Source organism: Pleurodeles waltl, chromosome 2_1, assembly GCF_031143425.1.
Source record: "Pleurodeles waltl isolate 20211129_DDA chromosome 2_1, aPleWal1.hap1.20221129, whole genome shotgun sequence".
In the NCBI taxonomy this organism is placed as follows: Eukaryota; Metazoa; Chordata; class Amphibia; order Caudata; family Salamandridae; genus Pleurodeles; species Pleurodeles waltl.
The window spans coordinates 24933485-24955060 of NC_090438.1; the positions used below are offsets into that span (position 1 = coordinate 24933485).

The 21576-nt window shown below is 44.1% G+C and overlaps 1 protein-coding gene across 1 annotated transcript in view; it reads right to left on the reverse strand.

The window, feature by feature from the left end:
* Positions 1 to 21576, reverse strand: part of LOC138258188 (nicotinamide N-methyltransferase-like) — a 217817-nt gene that overhangs the window by 83454 nt on the left and 112787 nt on the right. Inside the window, exon 2 of the mRNA XM_069205924.1 lies at positions 14888 to 15095. Coding sequence (XP_069062025.1) covers positions 14888 to 15095 — 208 coding nt within the window. The remainder of the gene's footprint in view (positions 1 to 14887; positions 15096 to 21576) is intronic.

Here is a 21576-nt window from a genome sequence, read left to right on the forward strand (position 1 = left end):
ATTGAAAGCAGGAGGGCCACTGGAAGAATGACGGCCCCAATAAGGACAACCCCACAGGCCGCCACATGCCCCCACCGCAACAGGACAACAGACCCAGGTAGGTCTGGTCCTGCAGACAGACCCCGCCAGCAGGCCCCTTCACGGTCCTACAGTACCCCCCGCCCGAATTATTTTGATGCTTCATCCCAGCATCAATATTTTAATGACGACTATGATGCGTATGAAGGTCAGGGGTCCTCCTTTGACTGAGACAGCCTTCGACAGAGGGGGGTGGGACCAGTTTCTATTCCTGTTAGGCAGAATGGCCCTTACGTTGAGGTACAATTAGACGGTACTTCACATGATTTTTTGGTAGATACTGGGGCCACCAAACGTTCTGTTAAACAGGAAGAGGTCCAAGGGGTCCCTCTGTCTGGCAATATTAACGTCTCTATGGGTTTTTCTGGTGTTCCGGTGGCTAACCCCGTCTCCCAGCCGCTGCATGTTGCTATAGGTCCTTACACCATTAGCTCCCCTCTCATTCTTACTTCAGCCTGTAGTGAGAATTTATTGGGTTTGGACCTATTAAAGAAATTGTACGCCACCATTTATTGCTCTCCGGATGGAGTTCATGTCACTTTAGGTCCAAATATTTCCCCGTCACAATTTTTGTCAAAACCACTTCCACCCGAACTTCGAGATTTGCCAGACATTTTATGGGCCAAACATAAGGATGATGTTGGATGTCTGGACATACCACCGTATGTCATACGCTTGAAAGCCAATGCCAAATTGCCTCGTCTTCCCCAATACAAATTATCCCAACACATTGAACAACAACTCAAAAATATTGTGACCCACTTGATTGATTTTGGTGTCATTGAAGAAACACGTGGTAATGATTGTAACAGTCCTGTCCTTCCTGTTCATGAAAAATTATCTGATGGCACTGCGTCTCCAGGACTCCGATTTGTGATTGATTTACGGGCGGTCAATAAGATTGTAATACCCCAGCTCCCTGTTGTTCCTGACATTACGACATTATTAACAATGATACCTGCCTCCGCTACTTGGTTCTCTGTTATCGATCTTAAGAATGCATTCTTTAACATTCCCATTCATCCAGATAGCAGACACATCTTTGGGTTTTCACTGGGTGGTCGCAGTTTCCGGTTCTGTCGCGCTCCACAAGACTATACTGAATCGCCTAGCATTTTTAGCCAGGCCCTCAAGGGTCAATTAGATACCCTTGTTTTTCCTTGCTCCTCGACGCTGGTTCAATATGTGGATGACCTTTTAATAGCATCCACTTCAGAACAAAATTGTGAAACAGATACTGTAGTCTTATTGAAACATCTTGCACACCATCACCATAAGGTCTCCCTCTCCAAATTGCAATATTGTAGACAGGAGGTTATATACCTAGGACACCTCCTGTCTAAGGAGGGACGTACGTTGACGGCTGAGAGAATACAAGGTATACAAGACATACCGGTTCCAAGGACACAGAGAGAGGTTAGGGCCTTTATAGGTATTACCTCCTTTTGTCGTCAATGGATTCCTAATTATTCTCTTCAGATAAAACCGTTTTTGCATCTCACCCACAAAGATTGTCCTGAAACAATTGAATGGAATGACGATTTTAAGTTTGGTTTTGATGAATTGAAAAATACACTCTGCACAGAACCTGTACTGGGTACGCCTGATTATCGTAAAGATTTTCAGTTATATGTGAGCGAGAGAAATGGATGTTCACTATCAGTGTTAACCCAAGAGCATGGCGGCAAACAACGCCCCTGTGCTTATTTTTTGGCTCTACTGGATCCAGTGGCCCGTGCACTCCCGAGTTGTCTACGGGCAGTAGCCGCTGCAGCGGTCGCAGTGCGCCAGTCGGCCGGGATAGTCATGGATTCACCCCTCACCCTGTTGGTCCCACACACTGTTGACGCACTATTAAACAAAACAAAAACACAGCATCTTACTAATGCACGATTAACTACTTATGAACTTACACTTTTAGCTAGTCATATAACATTAAAAAGGTGCAACACGCTCAATCCTGCCACTTTATTGCCAATTACTGAAAAAACAGAAGATTCTTATGATGACATACATGACTGCATTCTCCGGACGGAGGATGAAACAAAAGGGAGAGTGGACTTACAGGACACTCCACTGAAAGACCCTGATGGCATATTTTACATAGATGGCTCATGCATCAAGCTACCCGATGGCACTACCTCTGCAGCCTATGCAGTTACAACAGCTACCACTGTAGTTGAAACAGCTAGAATACCACATAACTCTGCTCAGGCCGCAGAATTAATAGCTCTAACACGAGCCTGTGAGTTAAGTAAAGGACTTAATGTGAATGTTTACACGGACAGCCAGTATGCATTTGGCGTAGCACACAATTTTGGTTGCTTGTGGGCAGAACGAGGATTCCTCACCTCACATGGGACACGTATTCAACATGGGACCCTTAAAACTAACTTACTTTCTGCCCTGGCATTGCCCAAAACAATGGCTATCATGAAGTGTAGTGCACACAAAAAGGTGACAGATGAAACTGGACGGGGCAACGCCCTAGCCGATCAGACAGCAAAAGATACAGCATATGCAAAGACAGGACACATGTATGTGGTAGACAGTACAGAGAAGGTTTGTCCCCATGAAATATTTGGGAACACGGTAGAGAGTGTCAGGAAGATACAGGATGAGGCAACTGAACAGGAGAGAAAGGAATGGGAAGAAGGGAAGGCCAAGTTAGATGAAAATACGCTGTGCTGGACAGATCTGTCACAGAGGGAAAGATGGATGTTACCCGATGCATTTGTTCTGCCAGTTGTGACTATGGACCATGGTCCTGCACACGTTAGTGCAAAAAGCATCTGTAATTTGCTTGATCCGGTTTGGTCTAATAAAAATATCAGAAGAGTAGCTGACCAACTGGTTCAATCCTGCATGATTTGTTTACAACATAACATAGGGAAGGGTGCCTCAGTCCCCGCTGGGCATTTTTCACCACCAACGTATCCCTTTGAAGTACTACAAATGGATTATATTGAGATGGAAAGGTGTAACAACTTGAAATATGTCCTAGTTGTGGTCTGTATGTTTAGAAAGTGGGTAGAAGCTTACCCTACTAAAGATAATACTGCCCTTACTACCGCAAAGGTACTTCTGAAGGAGTTCTTCCCACGGTTTGGGGTCCCAAGGTGTGTCTGGTCAGATAATGGGAGTCATTTTGTAGGGCAGGTGATGAAAAGGGTGTGTGAAGGGTTGGGCCTCCGCCAGAAGTTTCATGCAGCTAACCACCCCCAGTCAGCAGGACTAGTTGAAAAATATAATGGTACACTTAAATCGAAGATGTCAAAAATATGCGCAGAACGCGGTATACGGTGGCCGGACGCGTTGCCCCTGGCTTTAATGTCTATCAGGATGACGCCTCACTCTAGATCAGGGTTGTCACCCCATGAGATAGTGATGGGAAGGCCAGCAAATGTCTGGGGGGTCCCTCGACCTCACAAATACTCAGAACTAGAACATTCTGTTTTGATGGACTATTTAAATGAACTCACTAATTATTTGCGTTCTATTCACCAACAGGTGCATGAAGCACTCCCATCTGTATCCACTGATCCAGGTCACAAGATACTACCTGCCGACTGGGTTATCACAAAGAATTTCCAGCAGAAAAAGAGTCTCGAACCTCGATGGAAAGGTCCGTGACAGGTCTTTCTTGCTACTCGAACAGCAGTTAAAGTCGAGGGAGCTAAGAATTGGATACATGCTTCCCACTGTAAGAAAGTACCCCTACTCATACCCTCTGATGAAATAAAAAGTGGTGACCACCCGACGACTGAGGACCATTTCAGCAACACTACGCGGAGTGATAAAAAACAGAACTACAGTGTGCTGCAGGAGGTTCCCTCAGATTTAGGTCACACTGAACAATTGTTTCCTGACCATACCATACCACAGTCCACAAGATACGATTTCCGCCCACGAAAATAAGAAAATGAACAATGAACTGATTGCTTGTCCCCTGTACTAAGTCTGACGATAGCTGCAGGGCCGTGATTTTGTCTGTCGGGGCAGACCAGAGTGTGTCAATAGGACTGCTGGTATCACCCCACAGTGAAGCAACCACCAGTCACGGGCAACACTTAGGTCGGACTGAACTGCTAGTGGGACAAGCAATAAAGGGAAATGGGTGTTATACAAGAAGACAAAAGGAAAAAGAAGAAAAAAAATAATTTAAAAAGACTATTAGGCCCACGTATCGCTTGTCTCACCATAACAATACTATTGTTGGTACTTCTGTCCTGCATTGGGTGGGTAATACATGATTCTGATTCAGAGGTCTCACCAACTACCGCCTTCAGAACACAGCCATGTTTCCTTACCACCCCATGAGGAAGGACGACGTAAGGAATATGAAAACAATACCTTCATATCTATGTTACATCAACATCAGCTGGCTGTAAATAGAACAAATTGTTGGATATGTGGCTTGCTACCGAGTTCCGTGCAAAGAAGGTTGCCATATATTTAATTCCCTTTTTCTTTTGATGGTTCCTGCAGCGCCTGGTATGAACTATCAGCCATTTGGGCTACCTCAATGGATGCTACTAATTCCGGACTATTGGTCACCCACCTATACCGGTTATGCTGGCCCACTGGAAGGAGAGTTTATGGAACAAAGGAAGAAAAGTCAGAATATGCTGACCGACGAAATAGGTCTACTGACATATATTTTTTATCCTTTAATACCACACCCCGGATTGGCCGAAGATTTTTTGTAACACAGGTGAAGGCTCCACTTTGTTTTCAGAAAAGTGGTAATAGAAGTGTAGGTGCCAGTAACTTTAATGCTACAGTAATATTGAATGGAACTAATTGGCCTACCATTATACCATCATGAAACTCGTATTTTGTTTGTGGTAATAATGCCTACACCTCCTTGGTACCCACCTGGACCGGCACGTGTTACATTGCTTGGTTACTACCACTAACTTACACAGCTGGCCCTCAACACCACAGGACTCGGAGAGGGGTAATATCTGCAGAAGATACCTCAGCACAAGAAGCATTGGACTACTTTAAAGGAGTCCTTCCATTTTGGGGCCCTATGATGAACAGTAGGGATATCAGACATCTCACACGAGTCGTGGAAGCAACAATAAATGAAACAGCAGGAGCTCTGAGTAACATCACTGCAGAGCTCGCTGCTGACCACCTTGTTACTCTTCGAAACAGAATGGTTCTTGACATCATCTTGGCGGACCGTGGTGGAGTTTGTACTTTGATCGGATCGAGCTGCTGCGTTTATATACCAGACAATGCTCCTTCAGTGTATAAAGCTATTCAAAGGTTGCATATGATAGCTTCCACAATACACCAAGACGAAGGAACATGGTCCTTAACCGACTGGTTTTGGGGCTTGATTTTCCCAATGGGGCTGGATGATACTAATATTCCTTTTTGTGCTCGCTTCTGTATTCCTCACCTGTTGTCTTTGTGTACAGTGCCTACCTGCTTTGTGCGGTTGCTGTATGGCATCCCTGGCCCCCTGGCCTGTTCGCCCTCTTCAACACATGGCTATGCTGTCCCTTGAGCAGGAGATAAAAGACCTTATGTCCATTAACATAGACACTGAATGACGTTCAAACTTGCCTCACAATGGCAAAAGGAGGGATTGAGAAAATGTACATAAACTTAATCATACACCATAGCTGCTAGGCATCTGTTTATCTTTATTATGTTGCCATGTGCTCGACAAACCTCCTGAACTTTGATGATTGACCTTGTGTTCACAGCCTTGGGCTGCAATCTGCTTATCGCTGTAATTTACTTGTTCTAACCGTAGTTCAGAGAATGTTTGTGCTTAATCAGTAACTGCCAGAACAGGTTCGTACAGGTCGTTGCCACCTCCTGCCAGCTGCATCTGTACCTTCTCCCACCACACGTGTATCCCTGAAATATTCTGAAGGCCGCAGAGGACCTTGAATACGCTAGGGGTGGAATTGTCCTCTGACTAAGCAGTTTTGTGTGTATATAAGGTTGGGTGCCCCAGAGTGAAGGGGCAGCCTCCGTAGGATAGTCACTTGACTGTCCTAGGTCTCTGTATTAGCTCGAGCTACAATCCATGTAATAAACTTCTCTTTATTCCTCCATTTGGTGACTCCGCTTGATTTGTGTACTCTCTGCTAAACGGACCCTGAGGAGTAGGGTGTCCCTCCACCGCTGGGAAGGAGACCCCAGGTGGGGATTCTATCTTTCCTGGTTCTTCAGTATGTAGGAGTCATGTTGTTGTCATTGTATTGTGTAGTGTTTATTTTGACATGTGTTTGTTGCTGAGTTGTGTGGCTTTGTGTGCTTTGGCTGTGTGAGTGCATGTGTTTTGTGCATGGTATGATAGCTATGATGTGCTGTGTGTATCGATTTGCAAGTTGTGTAATTGTGTAATTGTGTGTGTTTGTTCCCTGTTGGTTGTATGTTGTGTTGTATATGTGATGTGTCCCTGGGTAGTGCCAAATTGTGAGTGCTTGCCAATGTGTTGACGATGGTGTGGCAGTTGTGTTGTTGTGACATGTTGTGGTGTTGTGTGGCATTGTGTGAGACTGGGCTTGTGCTATGTTTCCATGCATAAATGTGTGTTTTTGAAGTGTGTGTGTGTGTGTGTAGGCTTCAGTGTGTGTACTGTGTATGTGTGGTTGTCTGTGTGGCTGTATGTGAGTGTGCATGTCAGTGTACAGTTATGTGTGAGTGTCAACCTTGAACCCCTTCCCGATGGTAGGTTGTGTAAGTGTACAAAAATTAACAATATACAACAGTAACAGGTAAGTGTGTGTACTTATGGTTGCTGTCTTCATTGTCAGAGAGCATTCCGAAGTCTTTCGGTGAGCAGGAGCAGCAGGATGACATCTAGATCTGGTTTCAGGGCAGCTCCATACGAGTATGGCTTCCTGAAGGTGAGTGTCTCCTTTTGTAGAGTTTGTTTCCACCTGGGGTTCTGTGGTGGTGCGACCACAGCAGAAATCTTGGTGGTGTGAAGCCTCGTAGTACAGCTTTGACTGTATTCTATAGGAAATACCAGCAGAGTCGTAATATGGTGATCTTGTCTGCCAGATTGTTGGCAGTCACACTGGCGGTCCTGGGAGCACCAAACTTGTAATAATCGCCTTAATGCCTTATTCCCATATTTCAGGGGTTTATGCATACAAGATTAATTCATGGCTAGGACCCAGATGTTCTTAAAGAGAAAACCTGATTGTTAGATGGGTTAGAACCATTCTCTCCCTGGATCCTGCCTTAGGAGCCATGTCAATGTGCCATCATCAAGGGAAATGAGGGGTAGGAGGAATGGAGGACATGGGAACGCACAGGGAAGGTAGGGGGCCAGCTCTCCTAGAGACCCCGGGCAGGTAAGGCTTACGGGACAAGGAGAGTCATAGGGGTGGGACAGGTGGGAGTGGGCACAAGGGGCACCTTGTGGGGAGGCACAAGGGTAAAGAAAAGACAATCAGGAGAAGCCATTCAACATAAGTAATGTTTTATAGATACTTTTAAACAGGAAGGAAGAGGGTGTGGCAAAGCTGGCAATGCAGTCCATTTACTCCTACCCCGAAGTTAGTGAGGGGCCAGATGCAATAAGATCATTATGATTAATCAATGTTTAACAGACAAAAAATTCAGGATCTTGTAACACAAGTGGCATTAACAATCCAAGCAAACATAGGTCTATTTTGTCATATCAAAGGGGGGCATAAATAATTGTTCTACTAGAAACGCATCTTAAAATAACTGCAAAAGCTGGCTTTACAGGCTTTTATTGCATCAGAAAGTACAGCATTCAGGGGTGTCACTATCTTGTTCACTCACAAATTGACGGATGAAGTGCTACGAGTTGTGCGCGACCCGAAAGCCCAATAGATCTTAGTGTCAGTAAGAACTAATAGCACCACTATTCATCTAGTCACTTTTTATCGTTCCATAGAAGATGAGGTGACACAATTGAAGGATCTTTACAATCTTTTATCCCCTTTACAGGACTAGTTTTAATTGGAGGGGAGGAGGCTCTGCATGACTGTTCTCACCAGAATAAAACACACAATAAATTCAGCTAGGGTTCTGACATGAATCAAGAGGGACTTTGCTCTTTTAGATCCCTGGAGAGCAGATTACCCTTCAGAGCAAGGATGTACATGTTTTTCCAAATGTTTTATTATGGTGTCTTGTATTGATTATTTTCTGGTAGCACGCAGCTGGCGGTTCCGGCATTATGTTGAATCCTTTTTCCGATTACTCGGCCCTATATGTAGATCTAAAAATTAGTGACCTAGCGAGAGGGTCAATACAATAGGCTCTGGCTAGGTGCTTGTTGACTGAGGAAGATTGGGTAGCTAACATGCAGGTGGCATTAATCGACTTTGTACAAACAAATCAAGGTACAGCCTTGAGCTATTCAACCTGGGAGGCACATAAGGCCTTCATATAAGGATAACGTATCACCCATACAGCTGTTTTAAAGAGAATAAGAACCAAAAAAGTTGATGCATTGCAATGGGAATTTGACCAGACCAGGAAGATAGATCACAGCTTTGGGACAGCCCAATCTAAGGACAGGTTGGCAAGAGCCTGCCAAAAACTCAAGGAATACTTTGTCTCATTCCTGTTTTCAGAAAGTATATGAAGAGTGAACATACTGGGGACTTTTTAGCATGGTCCAATAAAAAACAGCACATTCAGGGGATTATCACTTGACCTAGTCAATGCATTTCTCAACCCAGTCAGATTTCCTGTGTTGGATAGAGATATGCAGGAAGGTTTAGTCTCTCTTATTACATTGGCGGAAAAGTTGGAAGCTATTAAATTAAAAATATTCCAACTCTACAGCATGCTGCAATGATGGTATACCATCAAAATTTTATAAGATATTTGCCACAGAAATAGTTGAATCTCTGCTTACCTTATTTAATAAATTCCTGTATGGGAGCGAAATTCCAGAATACTTTACTGAAGCAGTTATAGTAAAATTCCTAAAGAAAGATAAGCCACCTGAATTTCCGGGCTCCTATTGGCTGATAAGTCTGTTCAAAATAGACTATAAACTTTTTGCCGAAATCATGGCACTACCGCATTCCCCTGCTGCTGTATTAGTTGTAAATGGGGACCAAAACCGTTTTTTGCTGGGCAGGTCTATTCCTAATAACACAAACTTCCTCATCCAAACTATTGATTACTTTTCCATTAATAATTCCAAAGCTGCCATAATGATGCTAGATGCCGAAAAGGCATTTGATCGTGTTTGATAAGAGGTCTTGTTTATGATCCTTTCCTGCTTTGGCTTCCCTGCCAAACTAATCAGCCTTTTGCGTAATTTATATTCTATAGCCAAGGCCAAGACTATGATCAGTTTGCAGATAACTGGCTCTATCGCCATACTTTGGGGCGTGCACCTAGGTTGTCTGATATCGTCAGTACTTAACCCATGACGTCTGCCATTAGACAGGACCCGACAATTTTGCCACTTTTGGATGGCACCCCAAAACTTAAATTATTTACAGTTGACATTGTGCTGTATCTAGCAAGAAGGGCCCAAAATGTGCGGGATTACTTTAGCTAAAATACAGTCCTTCTCTGACTTTGGGGACTATAAAATCAACCAAAGTAAAACTGAAACCCTGCTTTTCCCCTGTTAACCTGAAATTTTGCCTAGAGAGACACAAGAACATCATTCAGACACTCGTCCCAAAAGGTACCTAGGACATTTTATTACACAAGATTTTCTGAGCTTTACAAATTGAACTATGAGGCCACTTTCAAAAAGGCATCTTCCAATTGCCATTATCTTCCGTTATCAATAGTTGAATGGGTTGCAGTCATCAAAATGTCAATACTCCTATTTATTTTCATTTTTTCAAACATCATGATCACTGTCAAGCAAACGTTTTTTGCAGAAATCGACCAGATAATACAAAAATTTATATGGCAAGGTAAAAAAACATTCACAAAATTGTCCATTCTTCGACTCAGTATCAAGGATGGGGGACTAGCTCTTCGGCATATGCATAAATATTATCAGTCAGAATGATGAGATTGGCTAAATCGGTCTACAGCAGGGTACAGTAGCAGTCTGGCAGAGTACACACCAGGTCACAGCAACAGGCAGTCCTATGAGAGTCCTTCTGCAGGTCCAGTAGAAAACTGAAGGGTGGGTCTCAAGGTCCTAGTTCTATGCCATGGTGCCCTGACTTTAGAAGGTGGGACACATTTCTTGAAAGTTCCTTTGAAGTTCTTGGAGGTTCCTCACTCACCTGCCTTGGCTCCAAGCTGGCAGCAGTGACAATACAGGGCTGTTAGACTTATTGTGACAAGACAGGACACAGCCTTTTCAGATTCAAGTGGGGCTTACTGAGCTCCCCCCACCATCCTGCCAGCTGATGGCTCATTGAGGCTCAGCTAATCCCACTATTGTGTGACTGTCTGGGAGGAATTCACAAAGTCTAGCTATCAGCTACATCCTGTCAAGTGAACCATGTCAGGCTGTAGGCACAAAGGGCTAAGGCAGGTTAATGCTAACTTTGTAAAAGTGACATTTTCAAATTTGTAATGAAAAGTCTGACTTTACCAATAAAGAGAGTTTATAATTACAATTCCATAGCTACTAAACAAGAGATATTGACCTTCTCTCAATTAGGAATTAAAGCATATTCATTGTAATAGGAAATCCCAATGCTATCCTACTGTAGGGGTAGGCCTCACAGTCAAACTTTAAAGTACATGTTATACCTTTCAATTACACAGCACCCTGACCTATGGGCTTCCAGGATCCTACATTAGGATGTCTTACATGTAATAAAAGGGTAATTTAGGTACTGGCAAGGGGGTATAAATATGAATTTTACATGACAGTGGGGCACTGCATTCTGGCTGCATTGGCAGGCCTGGGATACATTCTAAAGTACAGTTTAGGTGGTTGACACAATAGGTGCTGCAGGCCCAATGGTAGCTTTTAATTTACAGGGCCTTTGTATACGGTATACCATTCTACAAGGGTCTTACAAGTAAGATAAATATGGTAATTGGAATTATGCCAATAAACCATGTTAACTGGAGTGAGCACCATCACTTTTCCACTGGTTAGTTAATCCTGATGCCAACAGAAGCAAAAATCCAGCAAAAATGGGAGGCAAGTGGACAAAATGTTTTGGGGATGATGACCCTAAGCCTGACAGGTTTAACAACAGTAGTCAAATTTGTATCATTAAAAAACATATTTTTACCTTGCAAAAGGTATATTGTACCCTGCAAAAAATGGTCAAACTATCAAAGAGTCATGTTCTAATTTGCAAGAGAAGCGAGTAAGTAAGGCCAATGATAAACACGTTTGTGATTTGCCTGGATCTCAGTCGATATTGGAAAGAGGTGGCTCCAACATTATCTGCATTTTTTGTAAGATGTTAAGGTAAGCTGAATTTTAATGTTCTTTTGAACAAAGCTACTCTCTAGTATATTCATGCTATCTTACAGAGACTACTTCCTTTTATTTGCTTCGATTGGCTGTAGGAAAGTACCATCTTGTCTAGCATGTTACACCCATATTTCACTGTATATATGTTGTTTTAGTTTATGTGTCACTGGGACACTGCCAGGCAGGGCCCCAGTGCTCATAAGTATGTGCCCTGTATGTGTTCCCTGTGTGATGACTAACTGTCTCACTAAGGCTCTGCTAACCAGAACCTCAGTGGTTATGCTCTCTCTGCTTTCCAAATTGTCACTAACAGGCTAGTGACCAATTTCACCAATTCACATTGGCATACTGGAACACCCTTATAATTCCCTAGTATATGGTACTGAGGTACCCAGAGTATTAGGGTTCCAGGAGATCTCTATGGGCTGCAGCATTTCTTTTGCCACCCATAGGGAGATCTGACAATTCAAACACAGGCCTGCCAGTGCAGCCTGAGTGAAATAACATCCATGTTATTTCACAGCCATATACCACTGCACTTAAGTAACTTATAAGTCACCTATATGTCTAACCTTCACCTGGTCAAGGCTGGGTGCAAAGTTACTTAGTGTGTGGGCACCCTGACACTAGCCAAGGTACCCCCACATTGTTCAGGGCAAATTTCCCGGACTTTGTGAGTGCGGGGACACCATTACACGTGTGCACTGTACATAGGTCACTACCTATGTACAGCATCACAATGGTAACTCCGAACATGGCCATGTAATATGTCTAAGATCATGGAATTGTCCCCCCAATGCCATTCTGGCATTGTGGGGACAATTCCATGATCCCCCGGGTCTCTAGCACAGAACCCGGGTACTGCCAAACTGCCTTTCCGGGGTTTTCACTGCAGCTGCTGCCAACCCCTCAGACAGGTTTCTGCCCTCCTGGGGTCCAGGCAGGCCTGGCCCAGGAAGGCAGAACAAAGGACTTCCACTGAGAGAGGGTGTTACACCCTCTCCCTTTGGAAATAGGTGTCAGGGCTGGGGAGGAGTAGCCTCCCCCAGCCTCTGGAAATGCTTTGATGGGCACAGATGGTGCCCATCTCTGCATAAGCCAGTCTTCACTGGTTCAGGGATCCCCCAGCCCTGCTCTGGTGCAAAACTGGACAAAGGAAAGGGGAGTGACCACTCCCCTGACCTGCACCTCCCAGGGGAGGTGCCCAGAGCTCCTCCAGTGTGTCCCAGACCTCTGCCATCTTGGATTCAGAGGTGTGCAGGTACACTGGACTGCTCTGAGTGGCCAGTGCCAGCAGGTGACGTCAGAGACTCCTTCTGATAGGCTCTTACCTCTCTTAGTAGCCAATCCTCCTTCCTAGGTAGCCAAATCTCCTTTTCAGGCTATTTAGGGTCTCTGCTTTTGGGAATTCTTGAGATACCGAATGCAAGAGCTCACCAGAATTCCTCTGCATCTCCCTCTTCACCTTCTGCCAAAGGATCGACCGCTGACTGCTCAGGACGCCTGCAAAACCGCAACAAAGTAGCAAAGACGACTACTGCAACCTTGTATCACTTCATCCTGCCGGTTTTCTCAACTGTTTCCTGGTGGTGCATGCCCTGTGTTTAGCCTGCCTCCTTCTTGCACCAGGAGCTCTGAAGAAATCTCCCGTGGGTCGACGGAATCTTCCCCCTGCAACCGCAGGCAACAAAAGACTGCATCACCGGTCCTCTGGGTCCCCTCTCAGCAAGACGAGCGTGGTGCCTGGAACTCAGCAACTCTGTCCAAGTGACTCCCACAGTCCAGTGACTCTTCAGTCCAAGTTTGGTGGAGGTAAGTCCTTGCCTCCCCACGCTAGACTGCATTGCTGGGTACCGCGTGATTTGCAGCTGCTCCGGCTCCTGTGCCCTCTTCCAGGATTTCCTTCATGCACAGCCAATCCTGGGTCCCCAACACTCTAACCTGCAGTGCACAACCTTCTGAGTTGTCCTCCGGCGTCGTGGGACTCCCTTTTGTGACTTTAGGTGGACTCCAGTTCACTCCTCTTCTAAGTGCCTGTTCTGGTACTTCTGCGGGTGCTGCCTGCTTCTGTGAGGGCTCCCTGACTTGCTGGGTGCCCCCTCTGTTTCCTCATCCAAGTGACGACATCCTGGTCCCTCCTGGGCCACAGCAGCATCCAAAAACCCTAACCGTAACCCTTGCACCTAGCAAGGCTTGTTGGCGATCTTTCTGCCTGGGAACACATCTGCAAGCTTCTTCACGAAGTGGAACATCCATCCTCCAAAGGGGAAGTTCCTAGTCCTCTTCGTTCTTGCAAAACACCGAGCTTCTTCCATCTGGTGGCAGCTTCCTTGCACCCTCAGCTGGCATTTCCTGGGCTCCCGCCCACACTCGACAATGTCGCGACTCTTGGACTTGGTCCCCTTGTCTTACAGGTACTCAGGTCCGGAAGTCCACTGTTGTTGCATTGCTGGTGTTGGTTTTCCTTGCAGAATCCCCCATCACGACTTCTGTGCTCTCTGTGGGTTGTAGGTGCACTTTACATCTACCTTACAGGGTCTTGGGGAGGGCTATTTTTCTAACCCTCACTGTTTTCTTACAGACCCAGCGACCCTCTACAATCTCACATAGGATTGGGGTCCATTCGTGGTTCGCATTCCACTTCTGGAGTATATGGTTTGTGTTGCCCCTATACCTATGTGCTCCTATTGCAATCTATTGTAACTTTACACTGCTTGCATTACTTCCTTTTGCTATTACTGCATATTGTTGGTATTGTGTACATATATCTTGTGTATATTTGGCATCCTCATACTGAGGGTACTCACTGAGATACTTTTGGCATATTGTCATAAAAATAAAGTACCTTTATTTTTAGTATATCTGTGTATTGTGTTATCTTATGATATTGTGCATATGACACCAGTAGTATAGTAGGAGCTTTGCATGTCTCCTAGTTCAGCCTAAGCTGCTCTGCTATAGCTACCTTCTATCAGCCTAAGCTGCTAGAAACACCTCTTCTACACTAATAAGGGATAACTGGACCTGGCACAAGGTGTAAGTACCTCTGGTACCCACTACAAGCCAGGCTAGCCTCCTACATTGGCCAAAAGAAAAATAGGTAAACATTTGTTGTAACCTAACTCCCCACAGGTGGAAAAGTGGCTTTTATCAATTGATTACACCAGCAAAACAGAAATGGAATGTAATACTAACTCAAGAAATATCTACTTTGCAATTGTATATAGATTGATGGGATTCCAACATTGTCCAATGATTACATTGTGACTGTGCTGAAATTGCCCAGTAATCTGTGTGGAGGCAGCAGCAAAACTCAAATCAGATTTGGTTGGTTTCAGGCCTGAAAAAGAGTAAACATACAGTGGTAATCACTTATCCTTTGTATCTGAGGGTGATATGGAGATTAAAAATGAAAAAAAAGACACTCACCGATTGCCCTGAAGCTCACAAAATGCCTTTGCTGCATGACTCCAGTCCAAAGCTCCAGGTTCATTTTTCCACCACTTCTCTAACTCTGCTATGCATTTATCAGTAGAGCCTCCAAGAATGATGTCTGAAAAATAGTCACAGGCTGGAAAAGTCCACTCGAAGAAAGGACCATAGGCCAGGTCAATCAGCACCTCTCCTTTCACACACCCTGGTAAGAAAAATGTTCAGAGCTGGATTATTCAAGAGACTAAAAAAGCCATGTCCTTTGAACTCTCCTCCATTAAATGTCTTTTTATATTATGTTTTAGTCCCTGGCCCTCATTAAGACTTCAGCGGAAGGAAATGCCCGTCCGCCAAAGCCGTGTGGTCAGAAAACCACCAGTGCAGTGACCTGACCGCGAGTATCAAGGGTTTCCTGCTGGGTCAGTGGATGGAAACAGAGTTTCTACCCGCCGGCCCAGCGGGAAACAGCCCACAACATTAACGCCGGCTCATAATAGGGCTCCCATGGGACCCACGGCACCCTGTCTCCGCCAGCTTTTACATTGCGGTGCAACTGCCATATAAAGGTTGGTGGAGAGGGAACTCGTAATCCGCAGGGCAGCGCTGCTTGCGGTACTGCCCTGGTGCATTAAGACCGCTTTCGCCATGGTCGTAAGGTGGAGGCCGGACCTCTGGATTGGCGGTGGTCCGACTGCCACCACAAGTCTGGATGTCCTAGGACCATAATGAGGGGCCCAGTCTCCACATATTTTAGAAAACTATTAGCATATATTGTACAAACAGAGCTAGAAAAAGATAAAAAATTTGAAATTGAAAATCTAGCACAAGATGCATTAAAACATAGGTTGAAGAGCAATATTGAAGTGTATATTAGTATACAATTGTGTAAAACAGATTGAAAATCTGAAATCGTAAATCTTGCACACGAGTTAGAGAACAACATGAAAATGGCAATAAAGAATGGATAACATCTTAGAACGTGGTACTTTAAAAAATGTTAATCTTCTGTGATCAATAGATCTATCTTGCTAACTGCAATGGCCACTAGGGCCATAAGTAAAAAGCCATTTTAACTTAAATTAACAGTGCGAATTGCAATTTTGCGCTGTGAGGAAATGCAAAATGCCATTTTGGTATGTACGAAAGGCATTTGTGTTAGTGCAAAATGCGACTTCTATCTAGCAGAGATCACATTTTGGAAATCGCCAATAGGAATTTCCAAATAGTGAATTGCTAACCGCATGACCAAAGGATTTATTATTGTGAATAGTCGCGAAATGGCCATTGAGGAAATGAACTTATTTAGATCTGATGATAACCAGGTGCATTCTATGCAAACTCACCCAAAATGCATCTGGCTCCTTCTGAATGTCGGCTCTATGTTTTGGTGAGTAGGATGAGGAATTTAGCTGGCAGGCAAAGAAGGAGGCAAAGCAGAAGAGGATATTTAGGGTGATGGTCACCCTGTTTGAACAGAGAGAGGAGATTTTTGAGAAGTACAGACTCAGTAGAGAGGTCATACTAGACCTCATTGCTTACAACCCCAGGGTAAGACCCCAACACTCAGGAGCAATGCAATCCCAACACATTTATAGGTATTATGCTGCCTATACCTCTTAGCTGCTGGCAGCTACCAGGGGGGTCATCAAAGTAGTTGGGGGGTGGCACAAAGTACCTTTTCCAAGTTCTTTCGCAGGTTTCTGGACATCATCTTTACCAAACGTAACCAATACATACTTCTCCCAAATACACCCCAGTTATTGCAGCAGACCAAATTAATGTTCTACCGGATAGCACAGTCCCCCCATGTCATTGGCTGTGTTGATGGCACACGTATTGTCATATGTCATCCTCAGCAAATGAATTCATCTACAGAAATAGGGAAAGCTCACACATTTACTCAATGTGCAGTGTGTGATGCCTCCTGTATCATATCAGACCTTGTGGCTAGATTACCGGGCAGCACCCATGACTCCTTCATGTTCTGTCACAGTTGAATACAAAACCAACTGTCACAGGCTGAATTTGGTGATGGTTTTTTGATAGGTAAGAGAATTGCTGACTCATTTAATACAGTTGCCAAAACTGTTTGCGTAATGTAATGTGACCTAATGGTTTTCCTTTTCATGCTCTTAAGGAGGCAGAGCATATGCCTTGCATTCCTGAATACTCACACCATACCTGACCCCAAGGACAAGAAGGAAAATATGCTCAATGGTTCAGAGCACAATATCACCATGAGGAAGGGTTTGCACAACATCCCGATAGAGCCTGAATCCGACTCTGATCATAAATTACCACCACCTTAAAACATCTAATAAATAAACATCACACATGATGGTAATACAAGGAGCATAACGGAGAGACCACCTTTATTTAGGTAGCTACAACTGTATCCATTGTGGATTTAACATTGTTTTAACTATGCAACAAAGTATGTAATGGCAAATGTAACAAACTTGACTCGTTACTCTGAGTGTTCAGTGGTTCACCTGTTCCAGCCTTTGGGGTTGAGTACCTTGTTAGCAACACTGGGTTGTGGAACTCTTGACATGTCAGTCCCAAAAGTGTTTTGGCATGCACGCCTGAAACTGCATGCCTCCTAAATAGATATGCCACTGAAGCGTGAGCCTTCTTCTCTCTCATGTGGGGGCAGGATTTTGGGGATACAGAGGTTGTGGGTCTGAATGATGTCAAGGGGTGTGGTTACTTTCACTGGCCCACATGCAACATCCTGACATAAGTGCACCATGTTAGTCTGTATGATGACAGTTCACCGTGCTAGTGTTGTGGCTACTGCCAATCGTTTCATGGAATGGGTGTAGGGATTAAAGTGTGCCAGGTACTGTCTGTTCTTCTGTCTCTGCATACAGTGCTCCTTCTCCATGGTTGCAATCCACTGGTCCTGCCCTTTCTCCAATTGCTCCATCAACCTTGACATTCGTAGCAGAAGCCTATTGACAGTCCTTATTTGTTTTGTTTGCAGGCGCTATAGAGAGATCCAAAATGATGGACTCCTCCAAGCCACCAAAACACAGGGGAACTCTCTAATATGTCATCTGACACACTATCATTGTGGACTGTTGATAGTTGGTCTCTGTGCAGTCTGTGTGTTGTTCTGACAGATGTTGTGGTGTCCCTGCTCTGTGATTGTCCCTCATTACTGTCAACAAAGTCTGGTAATGGTGAGATGGTTGCTCTTGTAGTAGTTGGAGTTGGGTGATGAGATGAGTATATGCTGATGTTATGTCCTCCATTTCCACATGTGTGTCAGTAGCCCCTTCAGCATCAATTGTTTCTGACATGACCAGAGTGTGATCTGTGGAAATGCATGTATATATTTAGCATAAATAAATCACAATATTGTGGTAGCTGTGTTTCATGTGTTTGTGACATGTTTATGATGTGCAGATGTTTGGTGTAGTCATCAGCACAAGGTAAAACAAGCAACTTATATATACTACAACTCCTATGATGCATTGCCAGGGTAAGACAAGACTCACAATGGAATTATTCATGCTGTGATGTCTGATGTATGGATTTACCCCTCGATGAGTGTCTCCATGGGAGCGGAAGGGGGTATTTTGAGGGTGCACCACATGTTCCACAACCCTCAGCAATCCTGTTGGCCACCTTCTCCTTAGTGCGAGAACTCAGGTGATACCAGCATTTGCGTATCTCTGGAATGGTTCTCTGGGTGACACCTAGGGAGTTCACCTTCTCCAAGATGTTGGTCCAGATCTTTGTTTTTTGGCTCTATGGTACTGAGAAGGAGGTTGTTATACCTGTCATCCTTAGGGTGGAATTTCCCCCAACTTTTTGCCTCCCATGTTTGTTGTACTTTTTTGTCGGCCTTAGGACAATAAGGTCCATATTTAAGAAAAGTTAGCGCCGTCTTTGTGCCATTATTTTTTACCCAAAGCGGCGCTAACCTAGCACCATAGACCAGTCTAGTGACAAAAATGTAGCTTTTGTATCATTTTTTGGCAGTGTCACCCAACCTTGCATTGTTTAACGACAATGATATACAAGGTAGGTGTTCCCTCCTAAAACACGATGCTAGCGACATATTATAAGCCAGGCATTAAAATACAAGTGCCTAGGAAAAATAATGCTAACACTGGCTTGCGTAAAAAATTTATGACACTAGCCTTTTTTTCAGCGCCATGGTGTGCCATTTCATAAATATAGTGCAGCCATGCCCTGAAAAATGTCATTATACAGCATTAACTATTTTGACGCACAACTTTGCTAGCGTCGTGGGACCCTCTGTTGTAGTACTGCTTGGGTCTCCTTTTGCACCTTCTTTGTTCCCGTGCTGTGGGACTCCTGTGCACACTGCCTGGTTTTCTGTGGGCTCTCTGATTTGCTGAGAGTCCCCTCTGACTTCACCAGGTCTTTCCTGGTCCAGGGCAACACAATTTTCCGCTAACTGTGAGCTTTGCATGTGCCAAGGCTTGTTGGAAGAATCCAGCACTACAAATTAGGCTGCAATCTTCCATCCGGCGTGGGACATCATCTGCACCAACCAGGAACCTGCATCCATCTTCTTGGGTGCAGTACTGACTGTTGTTCTTCACCAGTGGTTCCTATTTTGCACCTTCATCCAAGGCAACAGGGGCTCCTGTTTTCCCTGGACTCTTCTGTGCTTCTTGGACTTGGTCCCCTTCTTCCACAGGTCTTCAGGTCCAAGAATCCACTGTTGGTGTCTTGCAGTCTTATCTGGTTCTTGCATTATCTTCTTTCTTGTGTTCTTGTGTGTGCTAGGAAAGTTACTGTGATCTACTTCTGCTTTCCTGGGCTCTGGGTTGGGTTCTATTATTTACCTTTGGTGTTTTCTAATACTCCCAGCACCCCTCTACAAACTAGACTTGCCTAGGTGGGAAACCAACATTCGCATTCCACTTTGTTTTTCACTATTTGCACTGTTTTCTAACTGTTTTCACACCTGTTTCTGCATACTAGTGTATATAATTTGTGTAGTAGTTACCTTCTAAGGGAGTATAGTCTCTATGGTATTTTTTGCATTTGTGTCACCAAAATAAAGTACCTTTATTTTTGTAACACTGAGTATTTTTTGTCATGAGTGTGAGTACGGTGTGACTACAGTGGTATTGCATGAGCTTTGCATGTCTCCCAGATAAGCCTTGGCTGCTCAGCTACAGCTACTCCTAGACAGCCTGGCTTCTGGAAACTTCCTAAATTTCACTAATAAGGGGTAACTGGACCTGGTGTAAGATATACAAACCAGGCCAGCCTCATACACTCAGAAGTGGGCATTTGGGTTTCTTCTGTAGAAAATCAACACGCTGTCATTGTGCCGGTCAGAACTGATGCATTGCATCTTGATCCCGACTCATCCCAATCACCTTGGTTCAGAAAACTCCAAAGCGCCAAAGTGCACCGCTTGTTGTCGATGCATTATCTCCCTTAGCGTCTTTCAGGACAATGAATTGAACACTGCGCAGTTCAGAACCAATGCATCAGAACCTCAACATCGACGCATCTTCCATTCAAGGTATTTTCTCAGTGGGACAAGACTGTTCCCTGTAGCCAGCCCGTACTCTGCCTGAACTTTGGATTTACACTGGTCTAGGATCACCAAGCAATACTGACTTACTTAATATTTAAAATTTCATCTCGACTCCTACCAGTGGATTTTTGTCTTTTTGAGCTTGTTTTACTTAGACAAGTATTCTCTATTGTTTTACTAAACCTGTATGGAGTCTTTTTGTGGTGTTTTTATTTTATTCTCTTACTGTGTACTTTTAAATTAAGCCTGTCTGCTCTATGCCAAGCTACCAGAGGTTAATTTATTTTTAGTATCTAACTTACCTTTTGGGAGTGTGTTCCGTACTTGGAAAGGGTGCATACCTCTGCCAACTAGACACCCAATTTATATCAGAGGCCTTCTCAAACAGTTGGTCCATATGGGAGACATTTTTTATCAGGAGCTCCAGCTCCTTTTCTGAGAATTTCACTGTCCTCTTCCTTTTCCCTGAATCCATTGTTGCAATATTCTTTGGACATGGTGTCATGCAGGAATGGTGTAATACACTGGGGGTAGTAATACACAAGCACTCCTTACTTCCAGCGCCTGCCTAGGCTTCTGCGCTGTGACCACACTCTGTATTTGTAACCTTTTCAGTCTTACATCATCATTTGATATCCATCATGCAACTTTTCATGTTTTGTTATTTCTTATTAGGAAATTGCACTTTTGCGATTTACAAAATTGTGATTTCCTAATTGCTAATGCGAATCTGTAGGAATTGCGATTAGTGGAATTGGGGGTTCTATACATACCGTTTTGTAATTCCCAAATACCATTTTCTATGGATTCACATTTTGGAAATTGCATATCCGAATGTGGCCCCAAATCACTATAAGTGAAAAATTCACTATAAAGTGAATTACTTTGGTAATGTGATCCCTGACTACTGCTTATGTTGCAGAATAATAAGTAACCTGTGTGTTATGTGTGACTCCTGCTGGTTCTGAAGAGTAACTCGTGTGTAGCGTTCTGACAACTGCTTGAGCTGCAGGGTATTATATACATGTTATGTTTAGTCTAATGATGTTTTGTGCAGTACTGTTTATTTTTACGTAACTTGGTGTTGTGTTCCTTTGTAGTGTATTTATTGTGTCACGTGTGTTGTGTGTGTTGTGCAAATTATTCACACTTT